This window comes from Lepisosteus oculatus, chromosome 2 (assembly GCF_040954835.1).
Source record: "Lepisosteus oculatus isolate fLepOcu1 chromosome 2, fLepOcu1.hap2, whole genome shotgun sequence".
In the NCBI taxonomy this organism is placed as follows: Eukaryota; Metazoa; Chordata; class Actinopteri; order Semionotiformes; family Lepisosteidae; genus Lepisosteus; species Lepisosteus oculatus.
The window spans coordinates 60,933,464-60,952,102 of record NC_090697.1 but is presented as its reverse complement, the minus strand read 5'-3'; the positions used below and the strand labels follow the sequence as shown (position 1 = coordinate 60,952,102).

The window sequence follows — 18,639 nt, the reverse complement described above, 5'->3', positions numbered from 1 at the left end:
TTTTGTCTTGATAAGAGGCGAAGCTTGTTATTCACACAAACACAAACTTCAAGTAGTTGTATAAGAAGCCCTATTAGCACCTTCACCAGAGACCAGGTGGTCAAGTGTTTAAGGTAAAAGGCTCTTACCTGGTGACTCCTGCTTCATAATCATTCTCTACCACTGACTTACTGCGTGTATTACCCTAAACATGTAACTACGTCTCTTTGATCACGTTAAGAGATGTGGAAGTCTCCAAAACGTTTCTGATGCCAGGTTGGAACTTCAGAAATTCTAAGCACTTTTTTATTTATTTTTCTAACAAATAAACAAACATATAAGTTTATCAAAAAATAGTTAACAATAAACTGATGCAATTCTAATATGATTATCTTATTCTTACACCTCATTTCTACTATAGCTGTCTGGCTGTGTTATACTTACATTCCCAGTCATTTCTCTCAGGTGCAGTTCGCCTAAGAAACCTGCCATATATCTAAGGTCAAACAGTGAGTAGATCCAAACAGGAATTCAAATTCAAACCCCAGCAGACAGCTATGAAGATGTGTTATCAAGCGTGCCATTACTTAATCCACCTTCTAACGAGACCAAACTTATGTCACAATTTGTTTTTGGAAACCTTTTGTATCAAAACTAATTTTCAATTATTCTAAGAACAAGAATGATGTAAGTAGAGCTGTTCTTAACTGCAAAACAGCAAAACCATTTTAAAATCACTCCAATTAAAACCATACTGGTGTAAATAGACATTTTCTCCTATTTTGTGGGTAAGTAGGACTATTAAGAGTGCTTTTCATTTCTTGCTATAAACAGACTTTTATAGTTTAAGAACATTTTGTCAATGGGAGGATCACAGATTGAAATCTATTGCACCTGAAAAAGGAGCTTGGAACAAAATTAAATTACACAAGATTGTAAAATGTCACGCTTGCTGTATAATTACCCTTTATGTAGAAGTTTATCATGAATTCCATAAAATATGTATATATTTTTTTTTAAAAGCAGCCAGCCCTTGTGTAAAACATTCTAAATACACCAGAGGGACTTATCAAACTTCAACCAGCTACAACCTGCAAGTTCAAAGCTGTGACAAAGCTGTTTCAAACTCCTTTTAGTTTTGTTATGTCTTTGGTCACAGGAATACTACAAAGAAAAAGAAAAATACTTAAGATCAAACTTGAAAGATGAATTTCAGATAGTTTGAAGAATAACAAAAGAATATGACTGCTTGCTTTTAAACACAATGAGGCCTTTGTGATCCAGACATGTAACTGCCAGTAGATGGGAGAGGATCTTTTACTGTTCTGGAAGATAGTGGCATCTTTCATGTGCAAGACTAGAGTTATCGATGTGAGATTCAACCTAGGGCAATCTCAGTTCATCATCTGATTGCATTCACTGTTCTGCTTTGAACGGCTTGAGGAAGACAGGATGATAATGGGGTATATATCTTTGTTCATACCTCAAATAAAGGCTTGTTTAGGTCTCACAGGAAAGGCATATCTGCTGCCAAAGCTACACTACAGGGATTCACACAACAGCTCTGCATAATGATCTATGTAATTCTTATCAGAATGTAATAACAAAAGGACCTTGAAAGGAAACACAGCTGTCCATTTCATTATAGTTCATGCAGCCAATGACTATACAAAAAAGTAGAAAACATCTCAAACAATAAAATCAACTGATTATAAAATGCTCCAGTATCTTTAGCAACTGTATTTACCTTGAAAAACGTCTTCACTGTGCTTCTTAAGATGGAGATAGTAATTAAAATTAAAGTACAATGTGTGCTACACAAAATAAAAGGTAAGAAATCTGCTGAATGAATGGAATCAAATGTAAATGTCCTTGACATTCCCAGCAAAATAAACCCCCCAAAACATTCAAATCTAGGTTTCAAATTTACATATTTGTCCATAAAAGCATACTTCTTTTTTATCTGCTTCATACCAGGAGGCACTGCAAAAACAGCTACGGTAAATGCAAAGATAAAAAAGGATCAAGCAACTGCGTGAAAAACAAACAACCTGATTAGAAAATAGCCTTCTGTAAAACTACATGAACAACAAAAAACAAAAATTAATCTCTGAACTAAAATGAAAACTTGCTATTGCAGAATGCAAATTAAACATTTGAGATTTATATTTGAGTTCCAAAGTTGTGGACATCAAAAGATTCAACATAGTTGAATAGGGTGCCTAAAATCAGTTAGAAGAAGCTTCAACTCTCCTGTTAGTCAAGGATAACATACAATATCAACAAAGTTCTGGCGTGACTTCATTTCTGGAACTTTTTTCTGCATTATTCTTTTACTTCAAGGATTATGTTCTTATTCTCATTATAATTTCATAAGAATAGCCTACCAGCAGCAGGCAAGCAATGCCCCCCCTCCAATTATAGAAATTAACTACTGCAACATTCCTCTGACATACTGAATGTTGAGTTTTTGAAAATATGCATATAATTTTAAAATATACACATCTATTCACAGCAGCTATACTGTGTTTTATCACAGTTTAATAATGAATTCTAAAATCCTCTGTCCCTTATTTTAGCTTCATCTTTAAGCTTATATGCTGCCAAAGATCGATATCTCCAACACCGACTTAAAGCTGTAACAAAGAGGAAGAAGGCAGATTTAGTGAAGAAAAACAACCTGGACTGAGTTCAGAGGAAAAGAAGCTTGTAATCTCTTAAATGGAAAGTCTGGGAAAAGAAACAGTGGGGTGATATGGAGAAAGGAGTATGAAGAATGAAAGAGAGGCCGTCCTTCCCTAGCAGAAGTCACAGTGAAGTTACGCAACTGTTGTTTTTGTTTTTGTTTGAAGCACAACTAAAAGAACCATAAGACAGACAAACACATTTATTTAATAAACTCCCGCTAAAGCCTATCATGTTAATGACCTTTGTAAATGAAAATTCATGTCCACGGGGCCAGTTATGCGCTACTCATGCAATTCTTTTTTTTTATTGTAACCCTCAGTGGAGGAAACATATGCTTTTCATTTCCAAAACATGGGCTCCCTTCCATGAAATAAATGTCAGCATGGTTAAAGAAATGGGACAGTAATAATCACAGTAAACCTACCTTCAATTAAAGGGTGGAATTTTGTGGGGCAAATTATGTACATTTATGTGCACTGCTGATTAGGTAATTTATGAATTGAATCAAGGATCTACAGTATTCTTTGAGGTTCCATCATGTTTTCAGTAGAACACTTCAACTAATGCATTAACAAAAGTTTTACTGGGGTCAATAATCAGTAGCAATAATTTGTGATCACCAGCTATTAATACATTAATCCATTAAGCACTTCTCAAATACCCAGATGTCACTAAACAATTATAAATTGTTCTACCTGTACCAAACCCACAAAATGATAGCTTTGTATAATGCTTTGATTGATAATCAGAATTTCTAGCTTAAACTACAAGGCTGATAATAGGTTTCACTATGTTCTATCCAACCTATAATAACTAATGATGAGAACACTTTTTATAAGGAGGAAGGGATTTTGTGTTAGAAAAAAAAGGCAATTCCAAACCATAATCAGATTAATAATATGATGAAAATTTGTCTTAGGTGGTTAGTTAGGTGGACCAGTGGTTAATGGCTTGGATGTTTGTGGTTTGTGGCCAAACTCCTTGTACAAAGGCATGTTTTATGCTGCTGAAACCACAGTTCTTTTGTAAAAAATACAGTAGTTGCAGCTGCTGAATCAATGGTCTTTGCATATCACTTTTTACAACAAACTAATCAAAACAAATTCTAATGATGAAACATTTAGACATTGTTGAAAATTGTGCTCTAATAAATAAAGCACAGATCTGGAGGATTTGTACATATTTTTTAAGAACACAGGGCAACAGAAAAGTTACAAATGGGAGGGGACCATTCAGCCCATGTTGTTCATTTGATTGCTAGCAGCTTGATATTCCATGTACTCTTTTCTTAAATGATCTCAGAGAGTCAGATTGAACCACATGTCCCGGAATTAGGTGCCAGACTCCCACAGCTTTTGTGTAGAAGTGCCTCCTGTCTTAAATGGCCCTAAACTTTATTTCCACTTAAGTCCTTGGATCTTTCTATTGCTGCTGATCTTGAATGAGTCCTCTGACTTTACTTGATCAATGCCTTTCACATTACTGAATAACTAAATCATGTTCCCACGTAATCGTCTCTGTTCCAGTTAGAATTTGTTTATTAAGAAAACTAAACAGACATTTTACATTTAAAATACTATACAGGGAGGCAATTTTTACTCAACAGGTAACAAAATACAGATTCAATTCTATAAGTATTATTAGTACATTTTAAAATCATAACATTATAATGTGGGTCACTGTGTTTTCTATTCAATAATTATTTGGTGTGGCTACAAAACCTCAGTTTGTTTAGCCATGGTGCTTAAAAATAAATTAAAGTATTTAGAGGGTATGTATGTTTTTTCAAATAATGAACGACACCTTTGATACCGCAAATTAAAAAGCAGATATGCTAACTGAGATGTGAGTGAGGCCCAAATATTGTCATATCAAAAAGTGTAGTCGGATTCCACAATTTCCTTTCTGAATAATTTCCTCACAATTCGCAAAGAAGAAAGTAGCCATGGGAAAACATGATAACTTGACGATTTTCACAATGGAAAAATATATAAAACTGTTCATGGTTTCAGTGCTGAAACTCCTTCGTGCAAATGCTTTTTGAGGTATTAAATGGGAAGATTTAAAAAACGTTTAACATGTTTACACTTCAAAACTGTACAATCGTTTTGAGTGGTTTTACTTAATCAGGCCTATACTGCTAACTCAGGCTGTACAAAATGTTTGAGAGACTTTAGTGTCTGCTTTACTTTCACCTTCTATTTTATGTGCTCCTTTTCAAAATTTTTGGTCTGCAGATTTTATCATTTTAAACGGAAAAAAAACAGGCAACATACGTCACAGACAAAAAAAAAGAGCATTAACCTTCTTGTATTGGCCCTTTGGGAGCAAAAACACCAAAAGGTACGTAAGGAGGCTCCAATCCCATGGGAACATCTCCTACTTCACAATTCACTCTGTAGGGTACGCAAGCATCAGACGGCTGGGCTCCATTGTACTGACTCCTGGTGTGAACCCAACACAATACTTGCAGACACCAAATTTTCCCATAACACAAAAATGGGAAAAAAAAGCTTTAAGTCCCTCTTTACTATAATAATTGGTGTAAACATGCTTGACATAATTAAAGGTACTCATTTCTTAAATGGAGTCTTGTATTCATCTTCAAGGATGACATAATCTGAGTTTTTTTTCTCTTTTGTTCTGGTCCTAGACCATTAAACACTTCCCTTAATGAAATGAGAGGGCTAAAACTAGCTTTGGGTTTAGTCCACTACCACTTTCAAATGCAGAATTGTAAACATAAGCCAGCATCAGTCCCAAAATGTCTATTATTAAATCAGACCAGACAGTTGATTTTTGGAGGTGCTAATCTCTCCTGCCATGATTGAAGGAACAATCAAATTAACTCTCCCTGTCAATTAAAACCATGAATAAGAATTGGAAGGTTCTCCAGAGTGGAAAAGACTTTCAAAGTAATGCCTGTGTGCAGTACAATCATAGCTAATGAGCTGTTTTATACATTTAGTCATAATACAGTGTTCTAAATATTTGATCATTCAAAAGTTTCTACATTATATTCAATATAAAGATTTTTTTAATTTCAGAAAATGCAAAATTTGCATGAACCACAATTCCAAATATAGCAATATTAACAATCCACTTAAGATATTTAAATCTATATTTAAAAATATAACACTGCATTACAGATATTCTTCACATTCCATGGGTTTCAGTGTCAAATTTACAAACTTTTATTAAATGATCAAAAACATCAGGCTATAGAAGAATAGTTTCAATTAAAATTTAATTGGTATACAAGTAGTATTTAAATAGACAGGTATGAAAAAAAACACTTTAACACCTAACTTTATGAAGCACATCATAAACGAATCTAATAATTAACACCTGAAAATGTTCATATACTTGCAGCCTTATTATAACAGTATTTTTCACATTGCAGATGTCTTGTTCTATATTACTGATATTTTAATGTATATTCTTAAATGTGCTATTGAGATTTCTATGTTTCTGTACTGACTAAGTGCATGAAGTGATAGATTTTTATGTAAGCACGTGACTAGCAGATAAATATCTGACCAGAGGCATGTATAAGGCATGTTAAGTACCAGCAGTGGTGGCACTCTGATGGAAGGCAATTAGTTTTCCTTTGAGGATCATATCTTGTTATTAAATACCCAGCCGTCTGCTTGGTGGGGAGCCAGAACAAAGAGCTGAGGAGTCTGTGGTTAATCCAACCTCACGGATCTCAGCAGGTGTCGCTGTGGAGTCCAGCCAATCCTACTTAGCATGGGCAACCTCAGTTACAAAAACCGGAAGCTTAATTAGCCGGGGGGAGGGGAAACCCCAGGAAAGGCCTACTGAGAAGCATCATCTGGAATTACAGTGGCTCCTACCCTGCCTTACTTAACAACTAATGGAAGCAGAGAGTCAGGTGACTTGCCTAAGGTGACAGAAAGAACCAAGAGCTAGCAACCCAGCCTTTGTTAAAAAAGACCACCGGGAAGCTGTAGAACAGCTTTATAGCTGAAGAAATAAGGGAACAAAGGAATTCTCAGTTCCACGCACTCAGAGCCAATGTGTCATTACAGCACAAAGCAGCTAGTATAAAACGTAGTGTCAGGATGAATGGCAGATTATTAAAAAAGAGTTTCTCACCTATTTAGCTGTGGCTTTTGTTTCTTTGGAACATGACCCTCTGGCAAAAGTGGCTTGTGGTCTGGAAGCAGTCCTTGAAAAGCAATTGGCAAATGAGAGATTACACCAATACTGAATACTTTTCTTTAACAGTGTATAATAATTCTGAGGTGGTGTACAGTAGTTCCCACACTGCAGGGTGGCCTAAGAGAATTCAAAGAAGAAAATGAAAACAAACTGGCAGACCAAGTGTAAACTTAACATATGCTTTAATTTCTGAATTGTAAATTAAAGATATTTTGCTATAATTATTTTAGGTATTAAGTTTCTAATTACATCCGTGACAGACAGAGAAAGTGACTGGCCAAAATATCATTTGTATTCCATAAACGATCAATGAAGAATCACTACACGTGTGCAGAATTTTTTTTTCTGTGCATTCATCCTACAACAAGAATTCCCAACCAGGTTTAGCCTGTAACTGAAGCTCATTTTAGTGAATCATAAATTCCATAAATCTGTGAAAAAATGGCTTTGACTGAAAATATGGCCACTTATCTTCAGGACTTAAAACATTACTGTAAATATTGCATTCTGGTACATTCCTTGCAATCCATTTATCAATTTAACAATCAGACTGACATGTTGGCCTGCCTCACCAGCTCTGTGTGCCATTTTCACGCACACTTCGATCTTTCGGTGCTCTTCTGTGCACAGTCCGGTGACACGGCGAGGCAGCATCCCCCCATCCGACCGGATGAACTGGCTGAGCAGCAGCACATCCTACAATCCAACGGAAGAGGACAGTATAGCGAAGGATCTGTTTCCCACTGTGCTCATTCTAGAGCTTTGGAGCTTCAAAAGAAAGTGTAATAATGAAGGTTTTGTCTGACATGAACATCAAAAGCTAGATTTGCTTGCTAGCAAATGTTCTTTATTTTAGTATGTCCTATAGGGTCTTAGAAGAATCTTGTTTCAAGCATCATTTTTTTTGTCTCAACATTCTTTTAGTACGAATGAATCCACATCTAGCACATTACAGATTTCTTTATCGCTATCCTTTACATGATAATGCTGTTTTCTTATAATGGTACTTGTGCAACTTTGTTATGTGAAAACTGCATCAACTGAGATGGAGGATAATTACAAATTAAGTTAATGTTTGTTTATAACATTCACTGGCTTGCTTCATCTTGTTTAGGGATGATTACTTGATTAATTCATCCATCCATTTTCTAATCAATTCATTCAATTCAGTATTGTGGGGGAGATGGATCCATGCCCAGCAAGCTACAGGTGCATGGTGGGATACACCCTGGATGTTTATAGTGTTTTTAAAATAAATCTTAATTATGCCAAGATTACAGACAGGTCTTAAAAATACCCATTTCTCCAGAATAAATAAAACTTTTTTACATTACATCTTCATTCACCTGAATGCCAAAATACCAAACACGTAGTCAGTATCCTAAGCAGTTTGTCACGGATTTGTATTTTTGAATTCTCATTAACCAGAAAAACGAAACACTGTACTAGCCAGTGCTACTCAGAACTCTCAAATTACAGGTGCTAAGCATTCGGGGAAAGACAGAGTTGAACGGAGAACTAGTTAATTAAAAACAGATGGTACAAATAAGAGGTGAATGCTGAAATCGGGGTGATGTAATGAATTAACTCTTCCCAATTCATGTCAATAAGAACAATTCTGGCACTGTATACAAAAATAGGAGGACTAGCAAACACTGAAAATGAAGAGCTGAAAATGAAATTGAAAAAGAGATAAAATTCAAGACACCTGGCAGATGAAGTTTAAAGTAAACAAGTGCAGGGTATTACATGCAGGTAACAAAAACAACCTATAAATACAAAAGGGGAAACTTGAGCTTGAAGAGGCTATTTAGACTCAATCTTGATGCAAAAGACTTACCCCAGTTGTTTATGTTCACACATGATTTACTTATTCTAGATAATGTGGGGAAGCAACAAATAAGGCAAACAAAATTAGGACTTTTAGTTAAAAGAACAATTTCAATAATTTTAAGTTATTTTAAAATAAAATAAAAAGTCTACAATGCACTAGCAAGATCTAATCTAGAATAAAGTGGATAGTCTTGGGCAGCATATTCTAAAACAATAATACTGCTCTGCACAGAATAAGAGCATAAGAAGAAGTTACAAGTGAGAGGAGGCCATTAGGAGACTCATGTGGACTGTTTGGTAGTTAATACTTAATTGATTCAAGTATCTCATCCACTCATTTTCCAAAGAAGCCAGGGTATTGACTTCAACTATACAGCAAAGTAGCTTGTTCTATACCCCAGCAATCCTCTGGGTAAAGACATTTCTTCTGTCCTCAGCTTCAATGGGTCCACAATCACAAGGTTGAAGGCCCAAATAAAAACAATTACAATTATTCATGCAAGATGTTTTTTATAGTTGTACTAAAAGTGATTTTGTTAATTAATGTTTGTTAATATCCGTTAGTTTGTATGTTAAATGTGGAAAGGAAAACTATTGTTAATTATAGGTGGTGAATGACGTGGAAAATGCCATAGATGCACAGTCATGTGCCCACAAAGGATCTAGACTGCCCTGCCATCCTTTGTCGTTCTGGCGTTTTAAATGGCATTTATTTAAAGTCTCATAAGTAACAAAGCAAATAAATTGTTGATTATAAAAATGTAGACTTATATTAAATACATCACTGAATGTTGACCTGAAAGATTGACAATTTTATTGTAAAAAAATATTTCAAAAATAATTTACAATTTTTTTGCACTGAATTTAATTTGAAAGATTTTTCCCCACAGCAGTTTATTTTTAGATTTTATTGATTTTAGACTTTATACAATATAAACATTAGGTTAAACATACAATATAAACATATTTCATTTATTAAAAGATAAATGCGATGATGGGATGACTGGTGTGTGCAGCATATACACGTATGGTATACACAGATGCCAGCTGTGCCCATTTTATCATAAATTAAGTTACAATTTTAACATGCATTCTTAAGGCATGTGAAATGAAAAACGTGCAAATTAAAAGTGCAGAAATTAAGACCAACTTGTCTTTAAAATCCTCAAAGGTACTGACCTAGTCGACACAGTTGACATCTTCGGAATAAACAGTGAAACACTAACAAGAGGATTCAAGTGGAAACTATGTGAAAACTGCATTTAAAACAAAGAAAAGGAGCCTGGGTATGTTGTTGCCTATTTCAGGAAATTGCTGGATGGGATCCTTGAATTAGCTTACCACCAAATGACCCTAGGAAAATTGCCTCGTCTTATTTTTAACCTTTTGTATGTTCTGAATTTAGAGGTTCAATGTTTCAGAGTCTAACGTTTCAGAGTATAAAGTTGGAAGGTTTGCAATGAAGGGTAATGCAGCTAACTTGTCTAATAACCACATTCTCATTTTTTCCAGTGTTTCAATATAAACAGATGATCTTTGCATCTGTATGAAGAATAACAGTAGATGTCACAATGGCTGAAAATCAATAAAGCTAAGTACTTTGCCTATTTCATGCCTTCTTTGCAAGTTATACATTTAATTTTGACAGTTTAAATGATGACAAGTCTTCCAATTAATTTCTCTTGTGGCTGAAATAATTACTATTTTTCTAGTTCATGTCTTCTTAGATTTGCTTTGGCTTCTAAATTCTAAACCTAAACCTTGTGCATGCAATCTCACAAATATTTTGGGGTTGGGCTACCATTTTCCACCAGCTCTTAAATCAGAAAGTCAACTTAAAAAATCAGTTTTAACTTCATTCGGTATTATATCCACACAAAAGATGTTAAAAAAGTTATGCAGATATGTGCTGATCTCCTCTGTCTTTGTAGATTTTCTACTTTTACAAACTGCTCCCTTAAACTAATATGCATCTCAGAGTCAAAACCTATGGGGCAGAGACTGGTGCTCAGCCAAAAAGCGGGGATTTGATTTGACAATGACAGCTGGTTAAATTAAAGGTGCTATTACTGTAGTATTTTAAACAGATGGGTGTCTTAACGGGTGATAAAGAGAGGAAAAAAGGAGAGCTATCACATTTAGCACTTTAAATGTGAATTTAAATTTATGGTGTTGACTGAGAATCTCCCTCAGTCATTTTCTATTAGGGAAAAATGTAATTTTATTTAAAATTTGAAACAACACAGAAAAAGGAACTCTCCAGATTGTCTCAAGCTCTCATTGTTAATTCTTTCCGATAGAAGTAATCCAAACTTGCCTGGTAAATATAAGAACTCATGCATGGTACATGGATGATTTATGGGTGCTATACCTAGTAGTTGAACACAAGCCAGAAATATCCTAACAAAGGAAAAACAAGCAATATTTAACACTCACTTCAAATAATATAGTGTTTTATACAACTTTCAACCCTCATCTCAAAGTTTGAAGTAAGCAACTGTTAAAATGTAATCACAAAAAGTTTTATTTTACTTTGGATTTGAAAGTGACTCCTTATGTGACACAATTATGTTAACATTTATTTTAAGTCTCTGGTATGGAGCTTGTGTTTCATCCCAATAAATTAATGTTACCATTACAAAGCATAATATAAAAAATGATTATATCTTTCAAATTAAATCTCAATTTTCAAAATTTATCATTTTTAAATATAATTTAATAAGATAGATACTTTATTGATCCCGTGAGGGAAATAGTTAAAATTTCCCTTAAAAAACAGGACTATAAAAGAAAAAATGTATACTGTGACAAACAATTTTGCACATCTTTTAACAGCAACATGTGAGATAAAGAAATGTGTCAAGATCACAGAATCAAATTCTTCTGGGGATATTAGTCCTTGATTTTATTCTGAAACCAAATTTCTGTGCAAAAAATAAACTTTACTTTTACAAGAAGTGAGAAAAACAGCTAAAAGCCTGATATGTCTCTTTTTCAGCCACAATCCTGAAAGAATGTGTAAATATTTGTAACATTTTTCCATTTTAATTTTGTTTCAATGCCAAAGTTTAGAAAATCAATCACACAGTAATATCAAACAGTGTCAAAATGTATGTAGTTTAAAATAAAACAAATTATAAGTAATTTTATTTAGATAAAGAAGAGAGAATAATAAAAAATAAACTTGTTTTGGAAACAATGGTTGAACCTCAAGGTCAGTTCATTTTCTATCAACTAGTTGAACTTAATGAGAGGAAGCATGGTGATATTAGATATTATGGTTAAATTTGCATTTCTGCCTTGCAGCCCTGGGGCCCTGAGTTCAGTTCAGTTTGTATATTCACCCCATGTTTGTGTGGGTTTCCCCTGGGTAGTCCTGTTTCTTTGCACAGTCCAAAGACATACTAGTAGGTTAATTGGCTTCTCTAATATTGGCCCTGGTGTGAGTGTGTGTTTGTGTGTCTGCCTGTGATGGACTGGCATCCCATCCAGGGTGTATCCTGCTTTGCGCCCACTGCTTGCCAGGATAGGCTCTGGCTCATCCATGTCCCTGTGTGGGAGTGGTTACTGATTTTAGATTTGCCAAATGGCAAGTCAAATTTGGTGGTTGTTAATACCCAATTTAATATGTAGTTAACAATATTCCCACTCATGTGATCATGTGACCATTATGCTGAAATACATAGCTAGTTAGAACTCCTGCTGCAGACCCTGATTATAATTTATATTGTACCACACTCTGCTTTTTATTATATTTGTGTTGTTGTACCATCCTAGAGGTACAGTAGGAAAAGGTCAGTCTCTTTGTTTTTTCTCTTACCAAGCAGAGTATGAAGGAATCAGACAATAACCTGTGCTAGCTAAAATAACCACTCTGCTCATGTAGCAAATGGATCAGAATCACCCCTTGTTAGAAGGATGTGACAAACTTGTGAATTGTCACAAGGGATGTAGACACAATTGCTGAAACACTCAAATCTCTATTATTCATGTTAGAGGACTGCTTTTGGAGCAGTAGCTTCTCCAAGGCAAGCTTTCATAGTTGGACTGCAATCATTCCACTTTGGCAATCATTTAGCTATCATAGTGGGATTCCCAGAAAGAAATCAGAGGGATGATCCAGACAGATTCTTGGATAGGACAAAACCTGCAAGGCTTCCAGGTTTGAAGCAGTGTGGTTGGGTGGTGGAGACAAAGTGTTTATTTCTTCTGTTACATTAATAGATGACTAATTTTGTGAAAGAACAGACAATATGGCCCTGTTCACTGCTGAGAAATTTGTGCCATCATTTTACCTCTGACTCAGTAACTGAAAAAGAAACATGCTTTTCTAGGAGTGAGGACATCACTGAGAGGGCTAGCATTCAGTCCTTTTTATTGTACCCTGCACAAGGGTCTCAGTAATGGCCATACCATTTTTCTTCAGTGCAGGAAGCCGAGGAAGCCATTACATCAGAAGGGCTCCTTCTGAAAACATCTCCTTTTTCAAAGACCCTGACGTTTCCCATTTTATTTTCTTCTTGTAAGTGCACATGGATTTACAACCCAGTGTCAGATGCTTTCCTCCTTTTTTCTACTTTTAATTTTGACTGACTTTTGGAAACATGAGAGTGATGTCAGCTCAGACTTTTTCACTGCAGTCACTAAAGTCTCTTAGATCAGAGATTTCACGGTCTATATTTTTGTATTTTGTATAGTGTCGTTTTCATCCAGGCTGACGCCTGACCCCCTTGTACTTGTTCTTTTATGGCTTCGATATGCATTTTGTTCTAATTCTTGCTTGTATGAATGCCACTTACAATGTTCTGGATCTTTAGGATTTTTTTCAGAACAATTTACTGTATTAGCATCACAACTGTACAAATCTCATTCGAACATAAATACCGAACTGGAAAATGTGTTGCTTTTTCGACATCACAACTAACGTTTTCTGAGGCCACTGCATTGGAAATCAATCTAATTGGAAATGATTTTAGGTTTCCTCTTAAAAATCACATTTAAGTTCTGATATATACTGTAGAACTATTCAAAATTAGTACTTAAACCAAGCGGCAGTCAATGCTTCCCATTGTTAGCTGCCACATACTCCTCAGCATCCAATTTTCTCATTTATATGTGAATTACCACTTCACAAGTCAATGCAGTTTCCCAATCCTCTTCAATATACCATCTCCATAACAAAATGGAATATGCTTCTAGTTGATACTTAGTAGTTTAACGCTTCCTCGTTCTCCCTCTGAGTTTACTAGGATAGAGCGAAGTGTGCTTCACCACAAGTGTGCTTCTGTATGCTTAAACTAAAGTAAAGGTGTTTGTGTTTAGACAAGACAAAATATGAACATTTTGGTCTAAATGCAAACCCTTATGTCCGCCACAAGCCCAGCACAGTATATCTCCCAGTCAACACCTATTACTAGCTCCTACTGTCAAGCATGGTGGTGGCAGAATTATGTTAAAGGGCTGCTTGTCTTCAGCACGAACTGGGAAGCTTGTCAAAACTGAGCAGAAAAACGGATGAAGCACATTAGAGGCTAATCTTAGTGGAAGCAGGGGAAGAAAATTCACCTTTCAGCAATAAAGACACTTACATTACAGTTTTATGCCAAGCAATAATCATTTTATGTGGTAAACATATCAGTTACTCTTACTGTATGTCTAAGTCATACTCACAATCTAGCATCTTGTTATAAAATTATTACTTCTAATCCAATTTAGACGAGAATCACACCCAGTATACATTTATCTGCAGGCATTTGAATATTTCCATCCTGTCACACTATTGGGAAGATGGACTATGAAAGAAATGCTACAAGACGATTTTGAAAACATTAGGTTAAGAAAGGCCACAAACAAGAATTCAATAGCCCACCACTTAATGAAAAATACATTTTTTATCATTTAGCTCTTAAAACGCTATATGTGATTTCAAAAATAAAATTCAAAAAGATTAACAATACTTATGTTGCAGTGTCCCTAAAGTCCTTTAGAACAAATCCAGAACATCTATTAACCTTTTGATTGACCCTGTAGACAATACAAAGTAGTTGATCTTTGCACAATGTTTTTTATACGTAATTTAGTCCCACAGCCAGAATTCTTCCTTTTATTTTCAATAACAAAAACTAAGTTCAATACTGGGTGCCAGTAGAGTGCCAGTGAGCCGCAATCTAACCTGGCAGACAATGGCCACAAGGTAGTGAAACAGCTGCAATGGAACCCCCATACAACAAGGCTTTTACTGCATCAACAGCGAAACTTTAAGCCTGCACTGTCCTGTGCCCTAGCATCATGGATATCAGCAGTCGAAACGTCCATATAAATTACATCAAAATAGAGCAGGATCAAGAGGTACCAGAAGGAAAGCAGAGACTCCCAATGCAGTGCCAGCAAACCTTTTAAGTCTGTCCAGATCCCTTTTTGCCACAGTGAGATACACATATTACAGTCATTTAGCAGCAACTGTACTAAATGTGAACAAGAAATATCCCTATTTGGGGATCGATCTGATGGTTAGAATTTCTGGTGGTATGATACAAACATGAGGAAACAAGATTTTATACAAAGATAAAGTTTTGTATAAAGTAAATCTACTGTCGCTTTTTATTTTGCCTGATCCGAGAAGGTTCCCCTTTATTAAGTGTGAGTCTTATGTTTCATTAGGGAAAGAGGAAAAATAAAAACCTATAAAATGACTGCCAAGAAAGGGAAAAGATCTTTGCTATTATATACTAAGTTTATGATTATGTGCTTAAACAGGAAACATTAAAAAGTTTTAATGAACATGCACAAGCGCATCTGAAGTTCACTATTAAACGATTAAAAAAAACTTATACAAGTCAGTTTCTTTAAAACAGTCTTTATAATTTCTGTTCAATCTAAATCTTTTCAGTAGATTTAGAAGACCTTTATGTGAAAAACTGTATTGTAATGTTCACATAAAAGGAAAAGTAACAAAGGACTACGATCAGAAGGCAAAAAGATCATACAAAACAGGATATTTTAGGATATCAAAATACCTATTATGAATACTCAAATTTAAATACCCGTGGTTCAACAAAACAAATGAACAATGATGTAGGCGGTCTAGAGCTTGGGATAATGATGGAGTTACTGAAGATGAAAAGGAAATGTCTTACGTAATTAATTTACACGACGTTTACAGAAGTTCATTTAATAACATGCTTAACGTTACAGATGGCAACAATGCCCCTCTGGAAGACCTTTGTAATAGGTGAAACTGAAGTATCATATTAGAGGGATTAAGATCTTAAAGTTAAAACCAACAAGCCATCTGTTTCTGACAATATTTATTGTAATTCTGGAAAATGAACCGACTTAAACTAAAGCAACTAATAATAATTATGGATTATAATTTTTAATAGATTTGCATACTGTCCGTTTATACTCTTTCATATAGCAGAGCTTACACATCGGGAACTGGAAAATTCCAAATAGCTGCCGTGACTTTTCAATGAGATTCTGGAACAATAGAATACAGAGTGACCTACCAGGATGTGTGATCAAATGATTTACAATTAATGGGTTAGTACAGGTAGAAGGGGGGGGGTGCAGAACCCTTTATGTGCCTGCCTGGGTATCTAACTCCTAATTGTACAGGTCCAATACAAAGATTCACATGACTTCATTATAGGTGTAAATAATAAGGGGGCATAATTGCCTTTAAGATAATCTTTTCACTTTCACATAGCTGGAACATGAGAGGGGTCAGCAACACCATGTTGGCAGAACTCCAAAAATGTCAATATTATGCTATACTTGAGAAGTATGGCTTCAAGATGCTTGCACACCACATACCGGGGGTGGATGGGATGCAGACAGCATGAAGGCAATTGTTTAAAGTGTTTCTTATTTCTAGTTAAAATTAAAAAAAACACAAGAAAGGATAGAAATCAGAGGAGCCCAAAATTGCTTGTTGGTCCAAGGATCTCATTCAGCTGTGTCTTGAAAAAAGCCAGGGATCCTTTGACAACATGACTGGGTAGCTAGTTCCAGATTCCCACAATAATTTGTGTAAAACAAAAGTACCTCCTGTTCTCAGTTTTAAATGTACTTCCCCAGTAGTGATTTCCACTTGTATCTTCTGGTTCATGTTTCACTGTTGATACCCTACCATATGCACAGTGTGCTGCATGTTATAAAAACATCTTTCAAAGGTTCTTTTACTGCTACCCTATTCACCTTCCCATAAAAAAGAAACTGAACAGATTGTTTTTCTTTATATTACTGACCATACAGTATATCATGTTTACAGAAGCAATAATGTTTGCTTAAGCTAATTTAATCTTTTTGAGTAAAAAAAATGTTTGCTGCAAATTCAGATCAAGAAACTAAAATAACAAGTCTTCCCATTTTATATTTCAATCAACAATCAGTATTTCGTTAGCCAAAGTCCTTTACATTGTCAACACTATCTAAAAGCACTAAGTTGTTTTGCTGTGGAGAATGTGAACAACTAAGTGAATTTTTGTTGAGTTAAAACCTTTTTCCATGTTTCTATAATTATTTAAAGTTATGTTTACAAAAATATCATAATCTTCTTTTTAAAAAGACATTAGGGAGTTAAAAACATTGATATTGCATTTTAATGTTCCAGAGAGCAGAGATACGGATCTGTTTCGGTAGTGTGGGAACAATGTGAAATCACTTTCGAATAGTGGGCAATATTTCAGTCTTTACTGTAAAGGGGATTCTTGCTGTAAATGAAACCATAACTCACTGAACAGTACTTGAATACAATTACTAAAGTCTTTGTTCCAGCTCCAGACACAACTTGTTCCCAGGGTTTTCACATAAAAACCGTCTAGGGATTCTGGAGAAATAATCTGGCATGCTGCACTGAATTTGCAGCTATGTGCATATGGAGAAGAGTAGTGAAGGCATTCTGTGCACAAAAAGCATTGTGTGGCTTTGTAAAGATCCTACAACTGGTTATAAGAACAGGCTATTCAGATCTTGACAGACAACAATAGAGCAACTACGGGTTTCAAAATAATCTTTTACTCCTTTACTAGTTTTACTGTGCTACCATTCCCGCACCTTTCCAAACCTGTTTAATGATTCTGTATATAGAATATAGATTGCATGAAAATTTCAATCCTTGTATATTACATCACACCCAAAGAATGACTAAACTTAAGACAAACTTTAAACAGACACACTGAAGAGCTTTATTTTCAATACGTTATACCTAAAGAAGGGAGTACTACTTTTCATCAGATTTTTTACTTTAGTTTATTGGATTATAATTTTTAATAGATTTGCATACTGTCCGTTTATACTCTTTTATAAAGCAGAGCTTACACATCGGGAACTGGAAAATTCCAAAATAGCTGCCGTGACTTTTCAATGAGATTCTGGAACAATAGAATACAGAGTGACCTACCAGGATGTGTGATCAAATGATTTACAATTAATGGGTTAGTACAGGTAGAAGGGGGGGGGGGGGTGCAGAACCCTTTATGTGCCTGCCTGGGTATCTAACTCCTAATTGTACAGGTCCAATACAAAGATTCACATGACTTCATTATAGGTGTAAATAATAAGGGGGCATAATTGCCTTAAAGATAATCTTTTCACTTTCACATAGTGAAAGTGAAAGTTTCACGTTATACCTAAAGAAGGGAGTACTACTTTTCAGCAGATTTTTTACTTTAGTTACCCAGAGCAGTAGGTAGAATGGAAGCAACACTGTCAAAACTGGATCACAACAGAGGAAGTGTGGTTTACGTGTATCACACAGCTACTACAAGAAACATAAAACATCAGCCCAGAAAGTGGGGGAAATGGGCTGGCATTCTACTACATCTTTGGCTATGAAAACACCGCTCACCACTGCCTAGTTTGACCCTGTATGTTCCCTGGCTAACAAGCAGGAGCTGCCTACTCTCATCTGCTCCAGATGAGGTGCTGGTGATTGCTCGATGATGTGTTTTA

At 35.3% G+C, this 18,639-nt stretch overlaps 2 protein-coding genes across 3 annotated transcripts in view; one reads left to right on the top strand and one right to left on the bottom strand.

Annotated features, from left to right (window-relative positions):
• rsph9 (radial spoke head component 9) overlaps positions 1-10,266 on the top strand; it is a 29,021-nt gene extending 18,755 nt beyond the window's left edge. The window contains exon 6 of one of the 2 annotated variants that reach the window (XM_015345829.2): positions 10,198-10,266. In XM_015345829.2, the coding sequence (XP_015201315.1) occupies positions 10,198-10,235 (38 nt within the window). In that variant the 3' untranslated portion in view covers positions 10,236-10,266. Of the gene's footprint in view, positions 1-9,856; positions 9,967-10,197 lie in introns of those variants that run through there. The other variant, XM_015345821.1, reaches the window with a different exon arrangement.
• Positions 1-18,639, bottom strand: part of mrps18a (mitochondrial ribosomal protein S18A) — a 36,515-nt gene that overhangs the window by 6,090 nt on the left and 11,786 nt on the right. The window contains exons 4-5 of the mRNA XM_006625782.3: positions 7,425-7,548; positions 6,787-6,859 (exon numbers count right to left, since the gene is read on the bottom strand). Coding sequence (XP_006625845.2) covers positions 6,787-6,859; positions 7,425-7,548 — 197 coding nt within the window. The remainder of the gene's footprint in view (positions 1-6,786; positions 6,860-7,424; positions 7,549-18,639) is intronic.